This window comes from Molossus molossus, unplaced genomic scaffold, assembly GCF_014108415.1.
Source record: "Molossus molossus isolate mMolMol1 unplaced genomic scaffold, mMolMol1.p scaffold_m16_p_6, whole genome shotgun sequence".
NCBI lineage: Eukaryota > Metazoa > Chordata > Mammalia > Chiroptera > Molossidae > Molossus > Molossus molossus.
Window position 1 is genome coordinate 15,292,019 of NW_023425399.1, and position 27,503 is coordinate 15,319,521.

A 27,503-nucleotide genomic window follows, 5' to 3' on the forward strand; every position below is an offset into this window, starting at 1 on the left:
CCTCAGGCAGACTTGGCAGGGAGTGGACAGGACCTGCTGACCAGATGGGGCGAGGGGAGAGTAGCCAGGAAGCACTGCGCTGTCTGGTGTGGGTAGCACGTAAAGGCAGTCTCCCTTTGCCCACAGCTGGACTCGGGCATCACAGTGAGGCCTGGCAGGAGGGTTGTCAGAACCTGTACACCTGGCCTCTATACTGGCCGTGGCTGAGGAGGGAACCAACTACTGGGTGAACAGGCAAGGGGGTGGGTCTCCTGAGTCCATGCTCAAGCATCCTTCAGGGCCCTTCACATCTGGCCCTCACCTACTGGTCCAGCCTCTTCCCTCACACCCAGTGGCCGGGCCAGCTTCCCATTCTCTGGCCTCCTCTCCAAGGCCTGCTGCCACCATTCAGGATGCTCTTCACAGTTGTTCTTGAGCAGCACCTAGTTGCCCTGCACCTGCCCTCAGAAGACATGCAGAAAGGTCCTTGCTGGAAAAGGTAGACACAAGTTCCTGCTCATTAATAAACTTCTGCCTGCAAGGCCTCCCGTCCCTGATTTCTAGTTGTGGTCCAAAGTTTGTGCCCTAGTTATGGCAGGTTTCTCAAATCCCAAACTTGAGGTCTACCTTCTTGTCACCCACCCACCAGCCATAAAGCTTATCAGTTGGGCACTGGAAGGTCCTCTCTGTTGCTATTCCTTACACTCAGTGGTCTAGTTACACTACCACAGAATTCAAAAATACCTGGCTGCAATATCTTGTTCCAAAGCCTCAATGGCTACATAATCTCCTTTATTCCCTGGGGTGAATGCTACCTCTCTCACTGGCTAATGAAATGCAGGCTGCCAAAAAGGACCCTTCCCCCACAATTATCTGCAGTGGTCTGAGCCCCAGCCCAGCTCCAGGGACTTCAGAGACCATCAGGGAGATGGCTCTGCTCCAGAACATACTTGCACATGCTAGCAAGGTAGAGGGTCTATGACTAAGTGACCAATTCTGACCACTCTGGCCTTCCTGTTCCTTGCTCCATTGGACCCTTCACCCTGAATTCCAAACTTAGCTATAACCTAGGATGAGAAAAGGAACAATTTTTGTAGGGTCCCTGGCCAGTCTGGGTAGCAGAGCACTGGGAAATACTCACAGATCACTCTCTTTCAGTCACTGCAGGGAGGAGTGTGCATTCCATGCAGGAGAGGGCTTCTGGGGTCCAGTGTCCTAATGGGCTCAGTACCCTCAATTGTTGCCATTCTGTTAAGCTTAGCCACACAAGCAAACCCAAAGCTCCCTACTGCTTCTGGCCAACATACATGGAAAGTGCTCCTGAAATCTGCCTCCCAAGTACACTTGCTCCATAAACAAGCCCCACACTAGGCTTCTAATGCAGTCCCTACATCCCATCTGTTCTTGTACATTTTCTGTACCCTCCCTCACTTCCTGGGCCTGTCTTTATCTAAGGGTGTAGACTTTGGCTCCCCTTTGGCCCACACCCATGGCAGCAGGACTCCTGGGGAGGGGCCCACCCTTGCTGACCTGAGCAGCCAGACTGCAGCCATACCACGTAGGTCCCAGCCCCAGAGCCCTGCTCTGGCCCTGGGCCCGGGGTAACAAAGAGGCAGACACTAAGTTTCCGTTAGGTTGTAGGAATTTATTTTAAATAACCTACAGTTGATTAAAAGGGAATTCATGATAAAAATAGAAGATACTTGAGGAAAGATGTGGGAAATGGACTCTGCACACACGCTAAACTAACAATGCCTCTAAAACTAATGATTATAGCAAAAAATGTTTTCACATTAAAATTCTGCTTTTTATGTTTTTTTTCCATTTTTTACACAATTACAAAAGAAAAAATAAAAGCCCTAAAATCTTGATTATTTTTGTTTTTATGGACCAAATACTCATTTTCCTCTAGATTTATTGACCTGTGGAACTTTTTATACAATAACATCTTTCAAGTGAAAGACTGGGGTTTAAAATGAAAAAAGATGGCTATCTGAAAGGGTACAGAAAATGCTCAGAACAAAGGATGATGGGAAAATGGTTTCAGTCACTGATTATTTCATTATCCTTAGACTCACTCACCCCTCATCCCTCCCCAACCCCAATCTACACGATCTTTAAGATCAAGAAAAAGGTTTAAATATTTTAAAATAATTAAAAAGAAATAAAAATTCACATTTAAAAAGGAACACTCAAGTCAGGAAATATTTTCCCATCATGCTTTTCTGTGAACAGGTGTCTGAACCAAAACACTGCCGATGTCACAACTGCTTCAAGTTTAATGAAAACTGATTCCCATGACAATATAGATTGACAACTCTAACAGGTGCGCTGGGTTTTTGTTCTACTTAATTTTAAATTCCTGAAATGGGGGAAAGGGGAGGGAGTTTAGGAATTCATTTCTATTAAAATATAGAAGTTATTGCAAAACCCTAACTGTAAAAACGCACCAATATAATCGGACTTCGTATACAGTAGCTAAGAGAATCCAAATGCTTCAGTGAAACAGTGAATTTGCCTGGCAGAACTCTGACAAATTCCCATCCACTTGCCCTCTTGAAAATAAAAACAAAATTCAAAACAAATCATACAGCTAGAATTTTGATATCTGAAATATTTTTAAATAAGTTGTCCATAGGACAACTGGCTCAGCTCTCCCTTATAATATCTTCAGGTTTATCTTTTCTCAAAGATGTTGGTTTGTTAAGACTTGCTGCCTCTCCCCCTCAGGTGTGAGGGCAAGTGAGGCTCACAGTTTATCCATCTTCCCCAAACCACGCTGTTCCTTTTCACAGAACTGCTCCTTGAGACTGGCTAGAACTCATAGTCCTCGTCAGCCATGTCGATGGCCCATGCAAACTTCTCCCGCTGGGTTTTGTTATAAATTTTCTCAATTGGGACCCCCCACTTCTTGCACCTGCAAACAAGAGAGAGAAAGGGATTTAGTGTCTCAGGGAGCAATGGCCCAGACCTGGGGCGCCAGGGCCTGGATATGTTGCTTTCTCCTTCACATCCATCTGGTGAGAATGAGAATTCAGGTGCTCAACTCTTTTATCCTTGACAAAGACCTCTAAAGCAGGTGCTACTACAGATGCACAGAGAAAGTTACAGATGAAGAGACTAAGGCAGAATGGTTACCTTCTCATGAAACTAGTGAGCGTGGAGCTGAAAACTGAACCCAAGCAGTCTGGCTTCAGAGTCCATAGTGCCTTTCAAGCTAACCAATCCCCTAGCAGCAAACAGGGCAAAAAGTAAACAGGTACATGACAGGATGGAAATAGGCCCAGAGGAGCAGGTGCCGTGGGGGATGATTACTCCATCGAGGCCCAGAACTCAAGGTAACTAATGAGCATCTTCAAAACCCCTTCTTTTTGAATGTTCTTTTATGACTATGTTTTTTTGGGGGGGGGGATAGCAAATAGACAACTTATCTGCTTTTGTTAAAAGGTCTCTCTACCTCTTTGTATAGATTGCTCAGATCTGTGTTCTCATTTGATTTTTCTCCTTGTTCCTACCTTTCTTCCTTCTCTTGTAAATTATTTTATTGAAACATTCTGTTAAAGTGAGGGGCTCTTTTATATTTTTTCTTCAATATGGTGAAGTTTCCACTCTTGTCCTAAAGTTCCAAAAGGGATGGGGACTGCACCTGCTTTTTTAAAGTAGACGTAAAGACACTCAAAGGCATTGTAACAGCACTGACCACTGAGGACCACCCAGAATGTTCGGATGCCACTGCAGCATGCACATCAGAGTTCTGGCAGAAGTTTCCCAGAGCACTGACGCCACCCTTCTCAAGCCAACAGCAAAGGGCTCAATGCTTACCAAGCCACTGAGATCCTCGGGTCCAGATAATTGAGTTTGGAGGTTCCTAAAGCAATTTGTTTATTCTCCTCTCGATCTGTGGCCTGAACTTCAAGCTTCATCAACTGCTCCTCCAATCTCTGCACAGCCTTCTTCTTTGACTCTACCACCCTGGGAGAATGGATGTCATCAAGAACCAGGCCTGACCTCTGGACAAGAACACTGCAACCCCACCCTGCCACTTAGGGGCAGTAAAAGCAGAAAAGCCCCAAGTACAGAGATTTCCAAAAGGCATCAAATCTTTCAGAAACCCTAGAAAAGCTGGAGCCAAGGGCACCTGGCTAGTATTACACATGCTTTTCTCTCTCAACCAACCCCCAGCTTTGCACACCACCAGGCACATACTTCTTGGTCTTTGCATCCTTCATGACCTTGGCATCAGCTTTAGCACTTTTCAGGTCTCTCCGGGCATCTGCTAGCTGTTCCTTCTTGGCATCAATCTGGGTAGGGGAAGAACATCGGTCAGTTTTAGGAGGCCCAGAGAGAAGAAAAGAACTACTACATCAGAGAAGATGAAACCTAGATGTCTCCACCAGGCAGGCAGTCTCTCTCGGTGGTCTGCCAGGTAAAAATACCCAGGGGTGATTCATGAGAGCACAGAGCTGGTACACAGTGATTGCTGAATTCAACTGCTATTTGGCCATGTCTGTTCTTCAGTGATCCATCAAGAAATAAGCATTCTATAGGCAGAGATTCAGGGCCCCATTAATCCAAATGCTAATCTTTCAGAGATCACTTTGGCCTTAGACACCTAAGAAGAGGGCTACAGACGAGCTGTTTATTCAAATGGAACTTGAGCCAGGCTATAGCTTTCATTCTAAGAATACTGCAGGAGATACTCTGTGAAGCTGAGCCACAATCCTTGCATCTACTGAGCCCAGCTCACTCCTCAGATTCTGCCAGCACTCTGGAAAGGAGCTCTTGGCTTCTCAAGAGAAAAGGATGTGTGAAGATAATATCCAAAGAACTAAAAAATGGCACTAAAAGGTCAGCTAGTCTGTTCCAAGCTCACATGGCATGACCTGTCTTTGGCATTGTTTTCAAAAGAAGAGGAAGCTGAGCTCTGGCTGGTATGGCTCGGTTGGAATGTTGTCCTGTACACCAAAAGGTTGCAGGTTCAATTCCCCATCAGGGCACATATGGGAGGCAACGGATCCAAGTTTCTCTCTCACGTGTTTCTCCCTCTCTCCCCCTAAAAATCAATAAATATATCCTCAGGTGAAGATAAAATAGATACATAGATTGATAGACAGACAGATTGATAGATAGGAGAGAGAGCTGAGACGGGAAGAAAATTAAAGTAGTTTTCCTCGGAAACAGATTTGAAAATGTCTTTAGCTGTGTAGCTTTTTCCAAATGAATCTCATGGAGTCCAGTCTATAAAGAAGAGACCAGGGCAGTCCCAGCATTTCTAACTTGACAGATCCTTCAAAGCACCTCTTGAGAACCTAAGTACTTTCCTGAGCTGCTTTGAGAATGGCACCAGGCAACACCATGAAACTAGAGCCCAAACCTGTGAGCTCTCGCTGTTAAGCACACGAACCCCAGACCTGCTCACCTTGCGAAGCTGTGAGGTCTAGGGAACCTCTGCAGAGTATATGTATGCCTGACTCACACACTGGGCTTTTGCTTTCAGCCTAGAATTGTCTGTTAGATATATACACACATAGCCCCAGATTGGAAACAGTGGCTACTATTGTGAGACAATCATTAAATGCATTTTACTATGAATGGCTTACTTCCAACATTTATGTTGTCCAAAGGCAAGCTGAAGGAACTGATTCTATACACAAAAGCATCACAGACACCACTAGTCAGATTCTCTTAGGCTAGAAATACAACACACCACAATCTTTTAACCATTTCTGTGAACGCTAATTTGGCAGCTATGACAAATTCTCTCACAGCATCAAAGACTCCATTGATTCTCTTAGCAAACGAGCGTGTGTTTGTTTTGTGGGCACACAGGAGAGGGTTCCTGGGCTTGGAGGGCTCGTCTGGCAGGCAGCCTGGGCTGCCCAAACAGTGATTCCAGAGTGAGGTCAACAAAAGACCTCCTCATGCTCCAGGGAGGGGTCTCCTGAATTAGGCAAACAACACCTGAATATTCATGCTTTTATTTCTGGCTCAGCATAACATGAGAGTAAACGGCACCAGGTGACAGCCATTTAACAGTGGCAGCAAATGGGAGCTGCTAGGAAGGGTGGTCTGTAGGGTTCTTTGCCTGCTAACCATATGGCCCAAGGACTTGAGAACTCTGTGGACATGCATTCATTTACTGTGGATGTGTGCATCCCTTCAAGAAAGACAGAAGGTACCGCAGGTCGTGCATTCTTTTGACCCAGATGTACTACTCCTGGGTAGTTACTCTAAAGATATTTCAACAGAACAAAACTGCAACATGGGCCTGAAAATGTGTATGTAGTCCCATTCTATAGCAATTTTTAAACCCCAAGCACAGAATTATGTGAACATGGATGGCAAAGAATCACACTGTAATTTCATTAACCTCTAGTTGAAATTTATCATTTCTCCTTCCATTATGTGGGCAACAAACTATAGTGATACCAGTAGCACCTATGATTTTATCAGCAATAGCTAGTACAGGTATTTTCATAATTATTTTCATAATTATTGCAAAACTTGTAGTTTCATTTATATTCATTTCTACCTTGAAATTTACAGGGGTTATTAGAACTACCTTAAATTAAGATCTTAGTACGTTAATAAGGAAGCACATCCATTACTATATCACTTTAAAATATATTTGGTAAGTACATTTCATGATAATTGGTTTCCTTTGTAACCCTATGTGTCTGTCAGCAATGAGTATCTGCAAGTTCTCACTGTAGGTTAGTACATGAGAATGGATTCATTCTGTAGCCATTACCCACATGTCAAATATTAAGTGCCTTGTGGCTTTAAAAGCTCAGTACCAGGCAGAGTCGTAGGGAGGAGAGAGGCACATGAAAGAGGAACTGCTTCTATTTATTTGCACATCAGTCTCTCCCTAAGATTCAAAATATGCTTGAGGAAGAGCTACCTAAAACATGATCCCTGTGGAATGTGTGAAAATAAAAAGTTGTGCTAGAATTAGGGGAAAATTAAGTATCACTGTTTGACTGGTTTTTCAATTTGATACAATTTGGAAATAGTTATATTTCTGGGCTGTGGCAAGGAATTGTGAAGACTCCTTTATGTCCATTATCCTTGTGTATAATAAGGACAACAATTAGCAATATTTAAAGAGAGTACGTCAGCCCGGCCGGTGTGGCTCAGTGACTGAGTACTGACCCATGCACCAAGAGGTTGCTGGTTTGGTTCCCAGTCAGGACACATGCCCAAGTTGTGGGCCAAGTCCCCAGTGCGGGGCATGCAGGAAGCGGCCAATCGATGTTCTCTCTCATCGATGTTTCTCTCTCTCTCACTTCCTCTCTCTGTAAAATCAATAAAGAAAAAAAATTGTTAATAAATAATAAAATAGAGAAGGTACATCAAACTTAGCTTTTCAAAGTAGAAGTGGCCAATGCAGAACGTGTGTCCACATAATGAGCACTTCCTGAACGGTGGGCACTTGGCATTCAGTGTCTTCATAAGGGGTAACTGCTAACCACAGTTCCATTTGTTTAGCTCTAACATGGACCTTTCTTCCAGAAAAGACCCAGAACTAGCCTTCTGATATCCCAGCCTGGAAGGCTGGATTACAATTGCCCCTTGTTAGCAGCCCAAGCAGATGTGGTTCTCTTCATTTTGCTAACCCACCATCCTTGGTAACCCACCAAGATACCTTAGATTGTAAGTTCATCATGGACTTCTCAAAAGTTTTTGGTGGTGCCCTCTGATGGTTACAAAGAATTGCAACAGCTCGGTTGGCACGGTTATAAGATAGAATCTTCGCTGGGATGTTCTCATCCGCTGTCAAGAAAGAAAGGTGCCAATAAAAAAGAGTCAGTTTGTACAACAAGACAGAATATACAACATGCCTTCCCCAGTGCTTCATCCTCATGATCTTACTGGCTCTCATGTCACTTAGATGATCATTTCTAGTTTCCCCAAGCCACCAGGTAAAAATCGGAAGTCAACACACACATCTGCTTGCTGCAGTGTCTGCCTCCCCCACCTACCCACCCAATATAACCTAAAGAAATAGGGACTCAGGACAGAAAAGGCCAGTAGAGGAGAAGACAAAGGGACCATGTGTATTACATTTTAAAACCCTAAGGCCAGTGTGGCTTAGTGGTTACACAGTGTTGGCCTGTGGACTGAAAGGTTGTGGGGGTTCGATTCCCAGGCAAGGGAACACGCTGGGTTGCAGGTTCCATCCCTAACCCCAACTGGGGCACATGTGGGAGGTAGCCAGTCAACGTATCTCTCTCATATTGATGTTTCGCTCCCACCACCCCCTCCTCCCTTCCACTCTTTGGGGGGGAGGGGGGGAAATCAATGAAAAAAATATCCTCAGGGGTCCGGCCGGTATGGCTCAGTGGTTGACCGTCGAGCCATGCACCAAGAGGTTGCCAGTTCGATTTCCGGTCAGGACGTATGTCCAAGTTGTGGGCCTGCTCCCTAGTGGGGGGCATGCAGGAGGCGGCCAGTCTATGTTCTCTCTCGTCGATGTTTCTATCTCTCCTTCTCCCTTCCTCTCTCTAATCAATAAAGTAAAAAAGTGTTACCAGGAATTTTCTTGTGTCATGCTTTATCCTACCCTAAAATACTGACCTTCTATATACCCATCTTTGCCTTTTCTGGCTCATATTCTAAAGCCATTTGACCTATTTACAGAGGGAACAGTGGGAATTTAGCAGTGATTGGGCTCCAGGAAAAAGGCTGTGGAGCATGGTGATACCTTATGCAGCTGGTGTTTAAGAGACTGCTACCTAGTCTTACAGGGAAAAATGACAGAAACCTCAAGGAAAGGATTTGCTCTGACAGCAGGCATTTCATGCAGACAGACAGCCCATCAGCATTCCATACACTGAATCTGGAAGCTGGGGTAGGAATGGGGGAAATAGCACTGCTGTTATGTTTTTACAACTAAGCCTTAGCTCTCTAATTAGATAGGGATAGAGGGAGAAAGTTTCCAGTCACAAAGTGAAGGAGAAAAAGCAGAACAGATATAGGACTTAGCACAGCAAGGACACTGGACATCATCAGTAGGGTGTGGGCCCCATGTGGCCAAGCAGTACTTACGGGCTGTGAGTTCTTTTAGCTGCTGCTGTAGCGTGATGGAGGCATTGTAGGTACGGAACACCTTGGCTGTCAAGCCCTCCATGAGATCCTGAAGATGCTTATTCAAAATAGCAGTCTGGATGAGAGAAAGCAACAAAGAGGATGTCGGGATTTAGGTAAAAGCCATATAACCCTGCCTCTTCTGGCAAGCTCTAGGACATTGACTATAGTCTTGCCACGTTCACTGCTCTGCCAGAGGGAAGTCAGGAAAAGAGGGAAGAGAACTCCAGAACATAGGGTTGCACGATAGCTCCCTAAGAATTACTTCAGTCTTAAGCAGGCCGATAAAGCAAACGTGTCCTTCCCTGTTAACATCTTCCCTAATATCAAGGAAAAATCTTGGGTCTCCAGCAGAGGTGGCTGGCATCCAGCCGAGGGAAGGCTCTGTACGATTCCGAGGAGGACAAAAGGCAGGGTTTGTCTACCCTGTCTAGGGCTTTGGCCTTGGATTCACTGTGTGCCCGGAGGGAGGAAGAGCATAGAGGATGCCATAGGACAAGCTGAAGGAAGAGCCCAAGTCACCCCCAGGCAAACCTCTCCTTTAGGAGCTTGTGAGGCTCTGGCTGGGCCCCTCTTCAACCCAGTGCACTCTGTCCACTCACATTGAGCCTATCAAAAAGATCATCCTCAGGCTGTTTGTTCTCCATAAATAGTTGTAAGTTCTTAAAAACCTAAAAGAAATAAGCAGAGCCTAATTATTATTTTTAAAACCTTTACTTTGGAAACAACTGCAACTTAAAAAAAAACCACCAAGCACTAAGAACACCCACATCCTTGACTCAAACGCACCTACCAATAACAGTGTACCTCCTTCCTTTACCGTTTGTGCAGTGTGCATGTCTACTCACTCTCATATATGCGTGTGTGTGTACTAGTGATCTGTTCTGAACCATCTGTGGGTACTTACATAGGACAGAGATACTCCCTTATGTATACAGTATTTATCAGCTTCATAAATTTATACTGATAACTACTTTTATCTAATCTCTTGTACATATTCCAATTTTGTCAGCTGACCTAATGATATCCTTAGCCCCGGTGGGGAATCCAATCTAAGCTCAGCCATTACATTTAGTTGCCAGATCTCTTTAGCTTTGTTTCACCTGGTGCATTTCCACAGCCAGAAAAACCTAAGGGAACACCAGCCTGAAGGGCTGCATTACTGGGGTCCTGCACTCTGTGGAAATCTCTAGTTCAAGCCCAGTATTTTGGGGGGACCACTGAGCTGCAACACCCTCTTCAGCTACAGGCTCAGAGGTCTGAGGACCAGAAGGCTACCTTTTCACTCAAACAGGACCTGGGGAGAAGTTGAGCAAAGTAACAAATGACAATGTGCAACATGACCAGGGGATACCGAAATGTGATTAAATCATTAAAACAATGTGGTGGGTTCAATCTTATGCTGAGTTTGTTGTGAGGGCCAATCTCTACAGCATACTCTGTTGAATACTTCTATGGGAGATGGTGGCCCTCACTCCCAAGAAGGTAGCACCAGGGTTGGGGGGTGAAAGCAGGGACTAAACGGAGGTACACAGGACACCAAACAATACCTCTCCCTTTTCTTTTTTTTGGTATGTGTCCCTAGTGGAACCGAACCCAGGACTCTCTGGTCCACAGGCTGATGCTCCAACTGCTGAGCCAAACCGGCCAGGGCTCCCTTCTCTTTCAAGCCATTTTTTTCTAGCGTCCAGCAAAACAAGACCACACAAAAAGCACTCAACAAATGCTTGTTGAATGAATGGATGGATGAATGAGTGAATGAATGGAAAAACAGGCCACATTAACTTACTCGTTTCTCAACAGGGACTTTGTTGTAGTATCTGATTGAGTCCTTCCCAAGGAAGTCAAACTCGACCACGTATTCCTGGCCATCCAACTCCGGGTGCAGATTGATGTGCTCCACACGCAGTGAGCAGCAACCTACTGTGTCTGCTGTCTCTCCTTCCTCCTTCTCATTGCCTGCTCTCAGAGCAAGCTGTCCCGGGGGGGAGAGAGCAAGGGAAGAAAAAAGATGAGCATGAATGAAGAAGTTGAATCTCATAGGACCTCTAGGAAACCAACATCAGAAGCCTCCCAATTCTCTTTGGGGACAGAGCATCAGTCTACAAGGCCTGGAAATTCTGGGTCTGCATTGTTGCTTCTTCCTCTATAAAATGAAGTATGGAGATCACAGGGATAGTAAACTTCCCTATAAATCCAACCTCTTTACTCTGCTCAAATGGGAATGGAGGAAAGAACCTTTTGGTGTTTTTAAGTAGCAAATGAGAGAGTATTTCTAGTCTTGGCAATCATACTCAAAAAGCTAGTCTTTTAATTTTACTTAATTTTTGAGACAATTCAGAATTTGTGCTCAAATATAATCAGTGCAAAACTGATGGAAAAAAACATGAAAATCTTTTTCTTCTAAAGAATACTGAGAAATTAATCTCCAGAGCAGTCTCTCAAACTGTAGTTGTGATATATTAGCAGATTGTTTAACCAATTTTAAGGGTTATAATTTTTTTAAAACAAGAAACAGAATACCAGAACTCACTGCTAAAGCACTGTTATGTAGAACTTTTGTTTCAGTTACACAAACACAAATATAATTGTGTGTTGGGTTGTAATGTCAAATTATTTTTGTTGGCTCATAGAAGTAGTTTGAAAATGTCACAGTATTTTGGGCACATTCAGAGCCATGCAAACCCTCCTATCAGGCAGACTGTTCAGACAGCAGCAGACGCAGACTGACTCTCTCCAGTTCTACATTCCCTACTGGACTAGAGACCGAGTGAGCAGAACCCGAGATGTCCGGCTGTCACCTCTCCAGTTTGTAGCAGAGGGGTTAATGCTCCCTGCATCTTTCTCAAGCTGAACACAGCGGGTGACGTGACAAAAAGATGCTCTCACCTTGTCGATGAAGTACAGGGCTACAGCTCGCTGCCGGACTTTCATCTCTTTGGACTTCCAGTCTTCTCGATACTGGTTCCGGATCTTGTCCACACATTTCTTCAGTCTCCGAGCGGTCTCGTATTTCTGCCAGTCTTTCTCACCCTACAGAGATCCAACCACAAACGTGGACTGCTTAGGGATGGTGGGGTAAAGATAAACTTTAAATATCCAAGTTCAGGGCTCTGAACCAAAGAGAAGGAACTTGAGCTTAAACAAGGTGGAAAAAGAAGAGTACGGAAGAGAAATTCTAAGGCGTTTAACCTGATGAGAGAGAACTCACGCTGTCCCATTTCACTGTCAAGCTCAACTGCTCCTGTCTAATTGCTAAGAAAGCCTCTGGCTTCCATTCTCTGAAATGTTTATGTTCTTGAGGAAAGCCCACATGGCATGTCCCAAAAACTGACTTCTATCAACACAAAGGATATAAACATCCCATCACAGCTTTACTGCAGAATCTGTGACCCAACAGCAGTTTTCTGCTAGAACTAAATTTCATTAAATTCAAGACATTCAGTTTGATGGAAGGAACTGTCAAGGAAGCAGAACCAAAGATTACAACATGTAATTAGGAGGAGCACAATGATTTCTAGGAACAGCCATAATTACTCACCATTTTATAACTTCTGCATTTAAAAGTATTCTTGATTAGACAGAGGGGAACAATGTTACTGGGAAGTCTTTTCTTTTTAAGCATTATAGCTTTTTGTGGAAGGTTTAAAAGTTGAATTTTAAAGCCAATTAAAGGTTTTAAAAGGGTGTGAAAAGACTGAATGTAATCAACAATGACAGGTTTTCTGCTAGCAAAGACTAATAATATCAAGTAAGAAAGGTAAGGAAGGAAAACACCCAAGAAATCTAAGAGGGCCGGGAGTATTACAAGGCCTAAAACATGAACACATATGACATGAACACAGGAATGGAATTCTAGAACCCAATTTCTCCACCCCATGACAAACGAGAGGTAGTGATTTTACCACCTATGATGCAGACCTGTGGTCTCTGAGGTGGAAGAATTGTGTGATCAAGGTAACTGGCCTTCTGTGTGGGATACAAGGAACGAGACGTGTCGTCTACTTCTAACAACACTCAGAAATGATAGCTAACCCAAGTATGCTAAGGAGTCATCAGCACACTCCCACGCTGAGTGTGGACTAGCTATATGTACTTGTTTGACTATAAAATAAGAGGTTCGGTAACTACATGTTATTGTGGGTGGTGACTTAGTAGTTTGGTGATACAGAAGACATAGCTAAGTTCTATTTCCTGACCATAGAAAGTTGAAAATTTCTCACTGATTTTTCTCAGTACATTTTGACATTTAAGAGTGAGTAAGAAAAGGTGTGATACAAGCTGTCCTTGTGTACAAGTCAGAAATACGTCTCCATGACATTACACTTATGTAAGATTGGACATGATAGACCCGTCTTCAACAATACAGTCTCCAGCTCAAGAGTGGGCTCTCTCCCTTTACTCTAAAAGGCCCATAAAGTCACCAAAGCCTGACTGTCTTCAAAGTCCTGTAGAAGTTTCTCGCTCAGTCCCTTAGCCATGCCACTGAAACAAGCTTTAAAACCCAACAAATAATTCATTCATGGAGGGTAGCAAAGACCAACTTTTCTTCATATGTTGGTTGGGCTCTTGGCACAAGGATCCAGGATTCTCTCAAATATGGACACAGAGATGGGGGTGGGGGCAGAAGCCACCTTGTCTAGGTCCAACAGGGGAGGGCAGGCGTCCAGGAAGTATGTTTATCCTTGTTGCCTTCAGTTTCCCTGACCAGAATCCACACTAAAATGTACTTGAGCAAGCTTTCTCAAAATACTTCCAGAAAATAAAATATCTATTTTGGTCTTCCAAGCAAGGTCTTTATCAAAACCATCTCCATAAAACAAGGTGTCTACTACAGAGGGGCTGCCTTTAACCCCTTGTCCTCTACCTCTACTCAGTCATCCCTCTCCCTCTGTAATGGACAGGAATCTAATTTGATTCATTATACAAAACATTCTTTGGGCGACTTTTATTTTTTATTTTTTAGCGGGCCCACCATATTTTCTCTCTAATATAACTATTTACCCATTAAGAACAGTGGGTAGCCCTGGCCGGTTTGGCTCAGCGGTTAGAGTGACGGCCTGTGGTCCAGAGAGACCCGGGTTCGGTTCCCGCTAAGGGAGCGTACCTCGGTTGCAGTTTGTCCCCGGCCCTGGTTGGGTCGTGCGGGTGGCAGCCACTAGATGTGTCCCTTTCACGTCGATGTTTCTCTCTCTCTCTCTCCTTCCCACTCCATCTGAACAAAATATGGAAAAATGTCCTCGAGTGAGGATTAAAAAAAAAAAAAAGAACAGTGGGTAAATGGGGTCAGGATCTGGATGCAGGATAGCAAAGTGAGAGGTGAACTAATCTTGTCCTCTAATCCTTTCTCAGAGATTTGTACAGGAGAACAATGACATTTGTCTGTCTGTCTGTCTGTCTCTCTCTCTCTCTCTCTATATATATATTTTAATCCTCACCCCAAGGCTATTTTTACATTTATCTTTAGACTGAGTGTTAGGGAGATTGGGGGGGGGGGGAGAGAGAAAGAGAGAGAAACAGCGATAAAAGAGAGATACATCGATCAGCTGCCTTCTGCATGACCCCAACCAGGGCCAGGAACTGAACTGCAACCGAGGTACGTGCCCTTGACTGGAATCGAACCCGAGACTCTTTGGTATGTGGGCTGACACTCTAACTACTGAGCCAAACCAGCCAGGGCAATTTGTCAATATTCTTCTTCTTCAACCTCTTTTTTTTTTTTTTTTTTTTTTTGTACGTGCCCCTAGCAGGAACTGAACCTGGGACTCTCTGGTCCGCAGGCCAACACTCCAACCGCTGAGCCAACTAGCCGGGGGTCTATTCTTCTTCTTCTTCTTCTTTTAATCCTCACCCGAAGACATTTTTGCATTTACCTTCAGACAGAGCAGTAGGGAGAGAGGGAGGTAGAGAGAGAGAGAGAAACTGACGTGAGAGACACACATCAAGTGGATGCCACTCACATGACCCCAACCAGTGCCAGGGACAAAGTGCAACCGAGGTATGTGCCCTTAGCAGGAACCAAACCCGGGACTCTTTGGTTTGCAGGTCGATGCTCTAAATGCTGAGCCAAACTGGACAGGGCTAATTTGTCAATATTCTTCAGTGGCTCTTTACTTCTCACTTAGCTGGTGACCCCTATGTGAGTTTGCCACTGTACAGAGCTCTAAAGAAAAAGTGAATGGCTTGGCCAGTGTGGCGCAATGGTTGGGCATCGACCCATGCACCAAGAGGTTGCCGTTTCGATTCCTGGTCAGGGCACATGCCCAGGTTGTGGGCCCAATCCCCAGTGGGGGGGGGGGGGGGGATGCAGGAGGAAGCCAACCGATGTTCTCTCTCATCGATGTTTTTATTTCTCTCTCTAAAATCAATAAAAAAGTGAATGGCATTTTGAACCCCACACATATATCATTTAAACAAAAGATACAACAAACTGGCCCATATATTTATACCATGTTTAAAGATAAAATACAACCACCTCTCCATATGTTCCCATTTTAAAATTTAGTTATCCTTTTGTTATTGACTTGTGGAGAATTTATATTCTTTTTATTCAAATTTTTTTTTCACATGTAAGTAGTGTTATTTTCTTCCAATCCTTTCTCTTCACCTTTTATTTGAATCAATGTCTAAAAGCTTTTATGTCATGCATGTTTAAGTGTCCAGTTTGATCAATCTTTATCCACTACACCCGTCCATCAGGACAGAGTATATTTTTTATCATTTGGAAAGTTCCCTCATGCCCCTTTCCCAGTTAATCACCAAGGAAGCAACTACTGATCCTTTAATCTGATTGCTATCACCATAGATTAGTTTTGCCTAATCTATATTATAAAAATGGCATCACACACTACAGACTCTTATGTTTGGCTTCTCAATGTGTTTTAAAGATTCATCAGTGTTGTTGCATTTTGTCAGGAGTTCACTCCCTTTAATTGCTGTATATATGGTACACTCTACAACTATCCCTAATGTGTATGACTATAGCACAATGTGTTTTTTCACTATGTTGATGGACTCCTGGGGGGCTTCTAGTTTTGGACTCGCAGGAATATAGTTGTGCTATGAACATTCCCTTTTTCTCAAAATCTTCACCCGAGGACATTTCTCCACTTATCTTCAGATGGAGTGGGGGAGAGAGAGAGAAACATCGATGTGAGGAGACACATATTAATTGGTTGCCTCCTGCATGACCCTGACCAGGGAGGGGGATGAACCACACCCAGGTACATGCCCTTGACCAGAATTGAACTCATGACTCTGGTCCGCAGGCCAACGCTCCAACCACTGAACCAAACCAGCCAGGGCGAACATTACCTTTTATTTTTTATCTTCACCCAACGATAAGTTTATTGATTTTTTTTTTTTTTAAGAGAAAAGGGGGGTGGGAGGGAGAGAAACATGGACGTCAGAAACATCCATCAGATGCCTCCCATACGCACCCTGACCGGGGATTGAACATGAAACCTTTTTGGGGTACAGGACAATGCTTCAACAAACCGAGCCACAGGGCAGTATGAACATTCTTGTACAAGAATTTCTGTGGACATATGTTTTCATTTCATTTGGAGCAAAAATATCTAGAATTGGAATCAGTATCTCATTATGGTTTAAATATGCATTCCCTTAAAAATTAGTGATGTTGAACACTCTCTATCGTGTTGTTAGGATGAGCAGAGAAAAATGTAAATGAGCGCAGGACAATCTTTTTAGTACCTGGAGCACATGTTACAGTGACTATCAAAAGTCCTGATCCTTCCAGTGACCTGTGAGACTGGAAGTGGTATAACCCTGGCTATGACTTCAAAAAAGCCAATCCAAGTTTCCATAAAGGGAGCAGGACAGGGTGCGTCAAAGGGACACCATACTTCAGCTGTGCTATTTTTTACCCTTGACTGAACATATTTTTAAAACGGTCAAAAAATTATTAAGTCACATTATGCTTGAGCTAAATTTCTTAACAAAGCAGAGATGGTGTAGAATGGTACCATAATATTATATGGGGGAAGTGAATGAGTAAAATATACATACAAGACCAAGCAAAGAATCTTAGGAGAAATCTCTGGAAACTGAACAGAAAGATGTAGTACAAAGTCCGGTGATAGCAGCCTCTCACAAACTGGACCTCGAGTCCTCCAAAAAGTAAAATCACCAATTTCAAACACTTCAGTCTAATACAAAAGCTATGTTTTTATTGATACTTTACAGAGGAAAAGAGAAACATCAATGAGAGAGAGAAACATTGATCGGCTGCCTCCTGCACGCCCCCTACTGGGGACTGAGCCCAAAACCCAGGCGTGTGCCCTCAACCAGGAATCAGACAGGTGACCTCTTGGTGCATGGAACAATGCTCAATGCACTGAACCACACTGGCTGAGCACAAAAATATATTTTTATAGATGTTCGGGTCATATCAGGTCACTGAAACCATGCTTTAATCATCCACAGCAAGAAAAGAGCTTCAGCCCTGGCCAGTTTGGCTCAGCAGTTAGAATGTCAGCCCACGGACCAGAGTCCTGGGTTCGGTTTCCGGTAAGGGCACATACCTCAGTTGCAGTTTGTCCCCAACCCGGTTGGGGTCATGTTGGTGGTGGCCACTCGATGTTTCTCTCTCTCTCCCTCCCTCTCTCCCTCCTGCTCTATCTAAAGATTAAATTTAAAAAAAAAAAAAAAAAAAAAAAAAGCCCTCAGGTAAGGATTAAAAACAAAAAAGAAAAGAGCTCCATGCAAGAAGGGGGACCTGAAGCGAGGGGCTGTGTCAACTTGGGCTGAGATGGGCTAGAAGACTCTAAGATAGGAGGAGTTTAAAAATAAATAAATACATAAATAAATAAAAGCCCTGGCTGGTTTGGCTCAGCGGTTAGAGCGTCAACTGCGGTCCAGAGAGACCCGGGTTCGGTTCCCCCTAAGGGCACATACCTTGGTTGCAGTTTGTCCCCGGCCCTGGTTGGGCCGTGTGGGTGGCAGCCACTCAATGTGTCTCTCTCACATCGATGTTTTTCTCTCTCTCTCTCCCCCTCCCACTCTATCTGAACAAAAAATGGAAAAAATGTCCTTGGGTGAGGATTAAATAAATAAATAAAGATAGGAGAAGTGGAGAGCAAAGAGGAGGAAAAAGGAATGATATATATAGACAAACACGACCTCTCAGTCAAAAGGATTTACAAACAGAAGGAGGAAAATGGCTTAGAAAAGCTACCAAAAAAACTGGTACCAAAGTCACTTCGAGTAACTTTCTTTTTTTCTTATCCTCACCCGAGGACATTTTTCCATTTTTTGTACAGATAGAATGGGAGGGAGAGAGAGTGAGAAATATCGACGTGAAGGGACACATCGAGTGGCTGCCACCCGCACGACCAACCAGGGCCGGGGACAAACTGCAACCGAAGTACGTGCCCCTAGCGGGAACCGAACCCGGGTCTCTCCGAACCACAGGCCGACGCTCTAACCGGTGAGCCAAACTGGCCAGGGCTCGAGTAACATTTTAAAGAACAATCCTACAAAGACTTTTGATATATATTTAGTATATACAAAGAGAAAAAAATAACGTCTATTAAAAAGGACAAGAGCCCTGGCCAGTTTGGCTCAGCGGCTGGAGCGCTGGCCTGCGGACCAGAGAGTCCTGGGTTCGGTTCCTGGTAGGAGCACATACCGCCCCCCCCCAAAAAAGAAGAAGAAATTATAAAAAAACAGAAATGAAATGAAATGAAATAAAATTAGTCAACTGGAAGTGAGTCCTAGAGAACTAATCCAAAATGAATACCAGACCTAGAGATAAAAAAAATAAGAAAATATGTAGTTTAAAATAACATTTGTAGGCCTAGCCGGTTTGGTTCAGCGGTTAGAGAGTGTTGGCCTGCGGTCCAGAGAGACCCAGGTTTGGTTCCTGCTAAGGGCACGTACCTCGGTTGCAGATTGTCCCCGGCCCTGGTTGGGTCATGCAGGTGGCAACTACTCAATGTGTCCCTTTCACGTCGATGTTTCTCTCTTTCTCTCCCCCACTCTATCTGAACAAAATATGGAAAAATGTCCTCGGGTGAGGATATAAAAAAAAAGTAACATTTGAAGATTGAGAAGCTTCAACATTCATCTAACAGGACTCTAAAAGAAGCAAATGGGGCAGGCTGGGGGCCAGGCTGGTGTGGCTCAGTGGTTGAGCGTCGACCCATGCACTAAGAGGTCACCGGTTCGATTCCCAGTCAGGGCACATGCCCAGGTTGTGGACCAAATCCCCAGTGGGGGCATGCAGGAGGCGTCCAATCGATGTTCTCTCTCATCAATGTTTCTCTCTCTCTCTCCCTTTCACTTCCTCTCTCTCTAAAATCAATAAAGAAAGAAAAGAAAGAAAGAAAGAAAGAAAGAAAGAAAGAAAGAAAGAAAGAAAGAAAGAAAGAAGCAAATGGAAGGGTCTAGAGGCTGTGGGAGAAATAATGACTGAGAGTTTTCTAGAATAAAATACATTAGTCCTCAGATTGAAAGTTTAGTCTGAGTATCTTTTTTTTTATCCTCACCCGAGAACATTTGTTTCATTTTTTGTTCAGATAGAGTGGGAGGGAGAGAGAGGAAGAAAGAGAGAGAAACATTGATGTGAAAGGTACACATCGAGTGGCTGCCACCAGCACAACCCAACCAGGGCCGGAGATAAACTGCAACCGAGGTACATGTCCTTAGCAGGAACTGAACCTGGGTCTCTCTGGACCAAAGGTCGATGTTCTAACCGCTGAGCAAAACTGGCCAGGGCAAGTTTGAGTATCTTTAACAATATATCTAGTCCTGTATCTTTAACAATATATCTAGTCCTGGCCAGTTTGGCTCAGCGGTTAGAGCATCAGCCTGCAGACTGAAGGGTCTTTGGTTTAGTTCCCGGTCAAGGTCACATGCCTCAGTAGCAGGTTCCATAGATCCCCAGCCCTGATCAGGGTCATTCAAATGGCAACCAATCGATGTGTCTCTCTCTCTCGCTCTCTCATGTCAATCAATCTCTTTTTCTCCCCCACCCCTGTATATCTAGAAAAATCAATGGAAAAATATCCTCAGGTGAAGATTAAACATAAATAAATAAAATAATAATAATAATATGTATACTTAGATACAGCATAGTTTAACAATAGATCACCAATATTAAAAATGCATTCTTTATTTAAGAAGACAGTCATGAGGATGAAAATAATTTTCAGGTAAATAAAGAGAGAATGTGCCACCTGTGAATCCTCAACTGTTAAGAAACAGTAAAGGGTGTATTTCAACAAGAAAAGTAAGCCCAGAAGCAAGGTATTGAGTATAGAAACTTATCAAAATATTTGTCGACTAAACAGAGGGTTCAAGTTTTATGGATCCTTATGGAGTTTCTTTAAAATAAAAAGTAAAACTGTCCTGGCTGATTTGGTTCAGCGGTTAGAACGTCGGACTGCGGACCAATGACTTTCGGGTTCGATTCCAGTCAAGGGCACATACCTTGGTTGTGGTTTGTCCCTGGCCCTGGTTGGGTCGTGTGGGAGGCAACAAGTTGATATGGCTCTATCACATCAATGTTTCTCTCTGTCTCTCTCTCTCTCTCCCTCCCTCCCTCCCACTCTATTTGATAATAAGTAAAAAAATATCCTCAGTTGAGAAATTTAAAAAAAGTAAAACTTAAGCAAAAGAAATATGAGGTATAAGAACCGGAAATAAAAAGTTAAGACTGTCTTTATTTATAGGTCATTTATTTACCTCTATGGAAACTCCAAAAGATACACTTCTGGAATAAGAGGTCAGTATTGTTGCAGATATAAGATCAATATTCAAAAATCAACAGCATCACCACTTCAATAAAAACCAACAGAAGTGTAATACAAAAAAGTATCATTCAATAGCACTAACAATTTTAAGTTCCCTAAGAAAAAAAGGTTTTGTTTTGTTTTTAAATCCTCACCTGAGGATAGTTTTCCATTTATCTTTAGATAGAGTGGGAGGGGGAGAGAAACATCCATTCAAGAGACACATTGACTGGCTGCCTCCCGCATGACCCGCACCAGGGCCAGGGACCAAACAGGAATCAAAACTGCAATTCTTTGGGCTGCAGTCCTACGCTCTAACCGCTGAGCCAAACCAGGGAGGACAGAAAAAAAAATTTTTTAAATGTGCAAAAACCTCTATGGAGAAAAGTACCAAACAATACTGGAGCATTTATTCAAAGACACGAATTACTGGAGAGGTATACAATATGTTCATGGATTAGAAGACAACAAAATGTTGTTAATGTCTTTTCCCTATTAATCTATAAATTCGATGCCATTCTAATAAAAATATTAAGCCTTCACTGAAAATTGACAAATTTATGTCAAAATTAATATGATACAGAAGAGAGCTAAGACAGTGTTGAAGAATGAGATGAAGGACACTTGTTCCACCTAACACTAACAGTTTATAAAGCTACAGTAGTTGAGATAGTATGCTAGTGGTTAAGAAACAGATAAGCAAATTAAACAGGACAGAGCCCAGAAAGTCAGATATAGTTGTAGAAATTTGATATGACAGAGGAGCAATACTAAATACTTCCAGGACAACTAGTTATTCAGCTGGAAAAAATATTAGATCTCAACCTCATACCACACTCAAAAATACATTCTAGTGGATTAAAGATCAAAATATAAAAAGCTAGACTTTCGAAATGTTGGCAAGGTTGTAGAAAAGGAACTTGTATGCCCCGTTGTGGGCATGGTGATGATGTAAATTGGTTAAAGTATTTTAAAGAACAATTTGGAAATGTAAAAAATCTTTGAGGAAATTTTCACCCATACACACAAGGAAAATGTGTTTCATTTCAGCATTGTTTATAATAAGCAAAAGATTGTAAACAACCCTAAATGTATGACAAGTGGATAGTTTTTTATATAATAGAATACCACGTAGCAAACAAAACGAGTTTATTACAATGTATGTCAAGATAATAAAATCTCAAAACCAAAGCTAGCTGAAATAAACAAGTTGCAGAATTATTTCAATAATACACTTATTTTAAAGTTAAGCCTTATAATACTACATATTTTTTATGCACACATAAATATATTACAAAAATACACACGAGAATAAACACATTAAATTCATGATAGTAATCTCCAGGGAAGGAGATAAATGTTACACAGGGGCTTTAGCTGATCATCGGAATAGTTTTGTACGAAATGAAGGAGTTGAATAGGACATAGTGTTAAGGTTTGACACACCCAGATGATGGGCATGAATGATCATTATATTACCTATTTCTGTATATTTCAAATATTTTATTAAAAATAAACATGTTGCCCTGGCCATGCCCGCGGTTAGAGCGGCGGCCCGTGGTCCAGAGAGACCCGGGTTCGGTTCCCGCTAAGGGCATGTACCTCGGTTGCGGTTTGTCCCCGGCCCCGGTTGGGTTGTGTGGGTGGCAACCACACGATGTGTCCCTTTCACATCGATGTTTCTCTCTCTCCCTCCCTCCCACTCTATCTGAACAAAAAATGGAAAAATGTCTTTGGGTGAGGATAAAAAAAAAAAAAAACAAAACATGTTGCCTGGCTGGTGTGGCTCAGTGGTTGAGCATCAACCCATGCACCAAGAGGTCGCCGGTTTGATTCCTGATCAGGGCACATGCCCAGGTTGTGGGCATGCAGAAGGCGTCCAATCGATGTTCTCTCTCTCTCTAAAATCAATAAAGAAAAAATAAGTAAAACATATAATGCTTCTATCTTTCTATATGATCTAAAGAGAGAATGCTTCTCTTGCTGGTTTGGCAGTTAAAAACCACTGTCAAACCCTGACCTCTGAAGACCGTACTGCTGGGTGAGTGGGAAATAGCCGAGGAGGACTGGTAGAAAGCTGAAGGAATCACATTTCTTTTTCCCTCAACAATACCACTTGCGGACTTCCGGTCAAGATGGCAGCGTAAGTAAACGCGGTATTGCGTCCTCCCACAACCACATCAAAGTTACAACTAAAACCCCAAGAAAAGAACTAAGCGAAATGGAGATAAGCAACCTAACAGATGCTGAGTTTAAAATACTGCTTATAAGGATGCTCAATGAACTTAGTGAGGGCCTCAAAAGCATAAAAAAGGACCAGTCAGAAATCATGGATGCACAGTCAGAATTGAAGGAGACATTAACTGAAATAAAGAATAATTTACACAGCATCAATACTAGAGTACGTAAATCCAAGAAGCAAACGATCGATTTGGAATATAAGGAAGCAAAAAACGCCCAATCAGAACAGCAAAAAGAAAAAAGAATCCAAAAAAATGAGGATAGTGTAAGGAGCCTCTGGGACAACTTCAAGTGTGTCAACATTCGCATCTTGGGGGTGCCAGAAGGAGAAGAGCGAGAACAAGAAGTCAAAAACCTGTTTGAAACAATAATGGCAGAAAACTTTCCTAACTTGGTGAAGGAAACAGACATACAAGTCCAGGAAGCCCAGAGAGTCCCAAACAAGATGAACCCCAAGAGGCCCACACCAAGACACATCATCATCAAAATGCAAAAGGTTCAAGACAAAGAGAGAATCTTAAAAGCAGCAAGAGAAAGGCAGCTAGATACCTACAAGGGAGTTCCCATAAGGCTGTCAGCTGATTTCTCAAAAGAAACTTTGCAGGCCAGAAGGGAGTGGCAAGAAATATTCAGAGTGATGCAAAGCCTACAACCAAGATTACTCTATCCTGCAAAGCTGTCATTTAGAATCGATGGTCATATAAAGACTTTCCCAGACAAAAAGTTAAAGGAGTTCATCACCACCAAACCGTTATTACATGAAATGATGGTCTTTTTGAAGAAAAAGATAAAATATATGAACAAACAAAATGGCAATGAACACATATCTATCAACAATGGAATCTACAAACAAAATGAACAGGTAGAACAGAAACATTCTCATAGATACAGAGAACATTTTGTTGGTTGCCAGATGGGAAGGGGGTTGGGGGAATGGGTGAAAAAGGTGAAGGGATTAAGAAGTACAAATTCATTGCTAGATTGACAAACCTCAAAGGGAAAGGGGTTGGGGGTGGGGGGTGGGAAGAAATAAACCAAAGAACTTATATGCATAACCAATGGACACAGACAATAGTGTGGGAAAAGGCGGGAGGGGGGCGGGAGTGGGGAGGAGGGGGTAAATGGGGGAAAAATGTGGAACATCTGTAATACATTTTTACATTCAACAATAAAGATTTAAAACAAAACAAAACAAAACAAAAAAAACAATACCACTTGCCAAGCCTTAAACCATCTTTTTGACTCAGGATCCCAACCCAGCTGACTTGAGTCAGCCACTAGATATAAGATTCTAGGAAGGGCCTACATCTGGGTGACTTCTATGTTTAGTGCCGTAACCATCATCTATAAACCTGCACAAATCCCTATGGTACCTAGGAGTTATGTGGATATTGTCTGTACAAACTGGTGGGCTCTCTGCCCCTGAGATATTCCACTTGGCTTTTCTTTCTTTCTTTTTTTTTATCCTCACCCGAGGATATTTTTCCATTTTTTGTACAGATAGAGTGGGAGGGAGAGAGAGGAAGGGAGAGAGAGAGAGAGAAACACCGATGTGAAGGGACACATCGAGTGGCTGCCACCCGCATGACCAACCAGGGCCGGGGACAAACTGCAACTGAAGTACGTGCCCTTAGCGGGAACCGAACCCGGGTCTCTCCAGACCGCAGGCCGACGCTCTAACCGCTGAGCCAAACTGGCCAGGGCTTTTCTTTTCTTTAATCCTCACCCGAGGACACTTTTTGCATTTATCTTCAAATAGGGCGGGAAGGAGAGAGGGAGGAAGAGAGAAAGAGAAACATCAGTGTGAGAGAGACACATATGAGTGGCTGCCACCCACACGACCCCAACTGGGGCCGGGGACAAACTGTAACCCAGGTACATGCCCTCAGCGGGAACCAGGACTCTCCAGTCTGCGGGCTGTCGCTCTAACTGAGCCAAACCGGCCAGGGCTCCACTTGGCTTTTCTATCAAGGATCCCAACACTCAGAGACTTTCCCACAGTTAACTCTAATCCTGCCTCTAAGAGTACACAATATACATTATCGGGAATCTGTTCACCTCTTCCTATCCCTGCTGCCATCACTTGTTTTTTTGGTTATCACCATTTCTTGCCTGGAATACAACAGCCTCCCACTGTTCTCCCTACTTCTTGTTTGCATCCAATCCAGTCTCCTTAGAGCAGCAGTCAGAATGATCAGTTATACCACAGGTTTCTAAAAAACAAACCTGGTATTATTCACCCTCTTTAAAACCCAGCCTCCTATTGGATTTAGGATACTATAAAAAATTTTCAGGAAAAAAATTTTCAGGAAATACCTGAAGATCTGGCCTGCATCCCTCTTTAGCCTCTCCTGAATTTCCTTCATAAAGTTGTTCCTGATCTCTTAACTGCTAGGAATAACTGCTCTATTTATCCAAAGCATATAACAGTTAACTTTCTTCTAATATAACTAAATTCGCCCACCCAACTACAAGTTCTTTGCGGGCTAAAGCCACTGTTTATCAACCTCTGTAGCCCTAGAGCTTTGTGGTATTTAAGAGGGAATCTTTCTGATTCTTTACTTCCTCTAAACTAGAAAAAGTGACATTTTCAAATGAAGAAAATATATCATAGAGATGGGTAGTTTTCATTAGAACACAGGACTATAAGCTAGAAAAAGTACAGTTCAGTCTCACTGAGAAACACAGCCTTTGAGCTGTGGCCTTACTATTTTAACAAACATTTAATGACCTATAAACCAAGATGAAGAAGGTCTTTAGTCCTAGTCTCCTGCATGTAAACAGTCAGTCTACATGGAACTAATTCCTTGACTGTTTTCTTGTGGAGCTCATCTCTTTTTTCAGGCTGCTGTTCACATTTCCATTATATCCAAGGGAGGAAGTTCATGGGACTCTTCCAAGCAGGGTATGTATGCACAGCTGGTTAACAAGAACTGACTGGCCCTGGCTGGTTTGGCTCAGCGGTTAGAGCCTTGACCTGCAGTCCACAGAGACCTGGGTTCGGTTCCCGCTAAGGGCACGTCCCTTGGTTGCAGTTTGTCCTCAGCCTTGGTTGGGTCAGGGCTGTGTGGGAGGCAGCCACTCGATGTGTCCCTTTCACGTCGATGTTTCTCTCTCTCTCTCTCTCTCTCTCTCTCCCCCCCCCCCCCCATCCTACTCCATCTGAACAAAAAATGGAAAAATGTCCTCGAGTGAGGATAAAAAACAAACAAACAAACAAGAACTGACTGTCCTTCCCAAACAGTTTTCCCCTTTCAGTAACAGTATCGATAACAACAAACGGGTATACAGAAGTTCTTGACATGCTTTCATACACATTAACCCATTTGGTTGTGGTGGAACCTACCCACATGAAATCTTGGCAAATAAGAGTATGTAAGATTTTACTTCTGGATTTAGAACAATTATATTCCCTTCCAGGAAAGGTGAGAAAGAGGAAAGGAGCTATAGAAGACAATGTACATTTATTTACCACATTCTTCATCACATTCTGACCATGGGATAGAAGGCAGAGACTGCATCTGTCTTGTTTACCAACACAATTCCTAGCACCACACATGTACCGTGCCCAGCACATAATGGAATTTCAGCAAATATTTGTGAATAAATAAGATTACAAAGTGAGGCAGAAAAGGACACATCTTAGGGAAGTCACCAGACAATGCTAACCGTGAAGGTACTTGCCTTCTTTTTGTGGGGAGGGTTTTTAATTTATCAAAGTGACTCTAGAGACTGAGAACATAACATTTCAACAAAAGAGACTATCAGCCCCACTAACTGGGGCAGCTCTGAGCCACCCCTTACCTTGATTCGTGAACTGGGGTTCAACATGATGTATTTAATGGAACCTTGGATGTTCTCTGTCCAGGAGACCAGCCAAGTAACCTTGTTATCATGTCGGACTTCTTTCCATTTATGTCCTGGAGGAGGAGAAGGAACCTTGGCATCTCTGTGGAAATAACAAAACAGGAGGGCAATGAAATGAGGAAATATGAGAAATAATTTCACCTTTCTTGACCTGATGTGAATAAATCTGCAAAGCACATTATGTCCAAGTTTCCTTCTCACCAGTCAATACATGAAACACACTTGGAGATGTACACATGAAAATACTGTGCTGTCCTAATCAGTTCTCTGTAACATGAGAAATATTCCCAACTACTAAGAACAGAGGAAGCCCCCACTTCATTTCTGGTCCAAAGGATGAACTGGGCTCACTTGCTACAGTTGATGATGATATCTTCGGGCATGATACGTCTCTTCAGCATGCCCATCTTGGGGTGGTTGCCACGGCCACGGAAAAGCCCAGGCGGTTCTATCTTGAAGTTGGCAATCCTTTCTCTGTGATTATCCATAACACAGAAGCCATATTCTTTCAGTAATTTTTCATTCTCCTCTTTGATTTTCTGGAAGACAGCAAGGAAATACTCAAAATGGGTT

General features: G+C 43.1%; 1 protein-coding gene across 2 annotated transcripts in view; it reads right to left on the bottom strand.

Annotated features, from left to right (window-relative positions):
• Positions 1-1,603: 1,603 nt before the first annotated feature.
• TOP1 (DNA topoisomerase I) overlaps positions 1,604-27,503 on the bottom strand; it is a 99,023-nt gene continuing 73,123 nt past the window's right edge. For both annotated transcript variants that reach the window (XM_036244204.1, XM_036244205.1), the window contains 10 exons: positions 27,282-27,469; positions 26,868-27,012; positions 11,959-12,102; positions 10,859-11,044; positions 9,672-9,740; positions 9,031-9,145; positions 7,628-7,755; positions 4,186-4,280; positions 3,802-3,951; positions 1,604-2,896 (listed from right to left, as the gene is read on the bottom strand). In XM_036244204.1, coding sequence (XP_036100097.1) covers positions 2,794-2,896; positions 3,802-3,951; positions 4,186-4,280; positions 7,628-7,755; positions 9,031-9,145; positions 9,672-9,740; positions 10,859-11,044; positions 11,959-12,102; positions 26,868-27,012; positions 27,282-27,469 — 1,323 coding nt within the window. In that variant the 3' untranslated portion in view covers positions 1,604-2,793. The remainder of the gene's footprint in view (positions 2,897-3,801; positions 3,952-4,185; positions 4,281-7,627; positions 7,756-9,030; positions 9,146-9,671; positions 9,741-10,858; positions 11,045-11,958; positions 12,103-26,867; positions 27,013-27,281; positions 27,470-27,503) is intronic.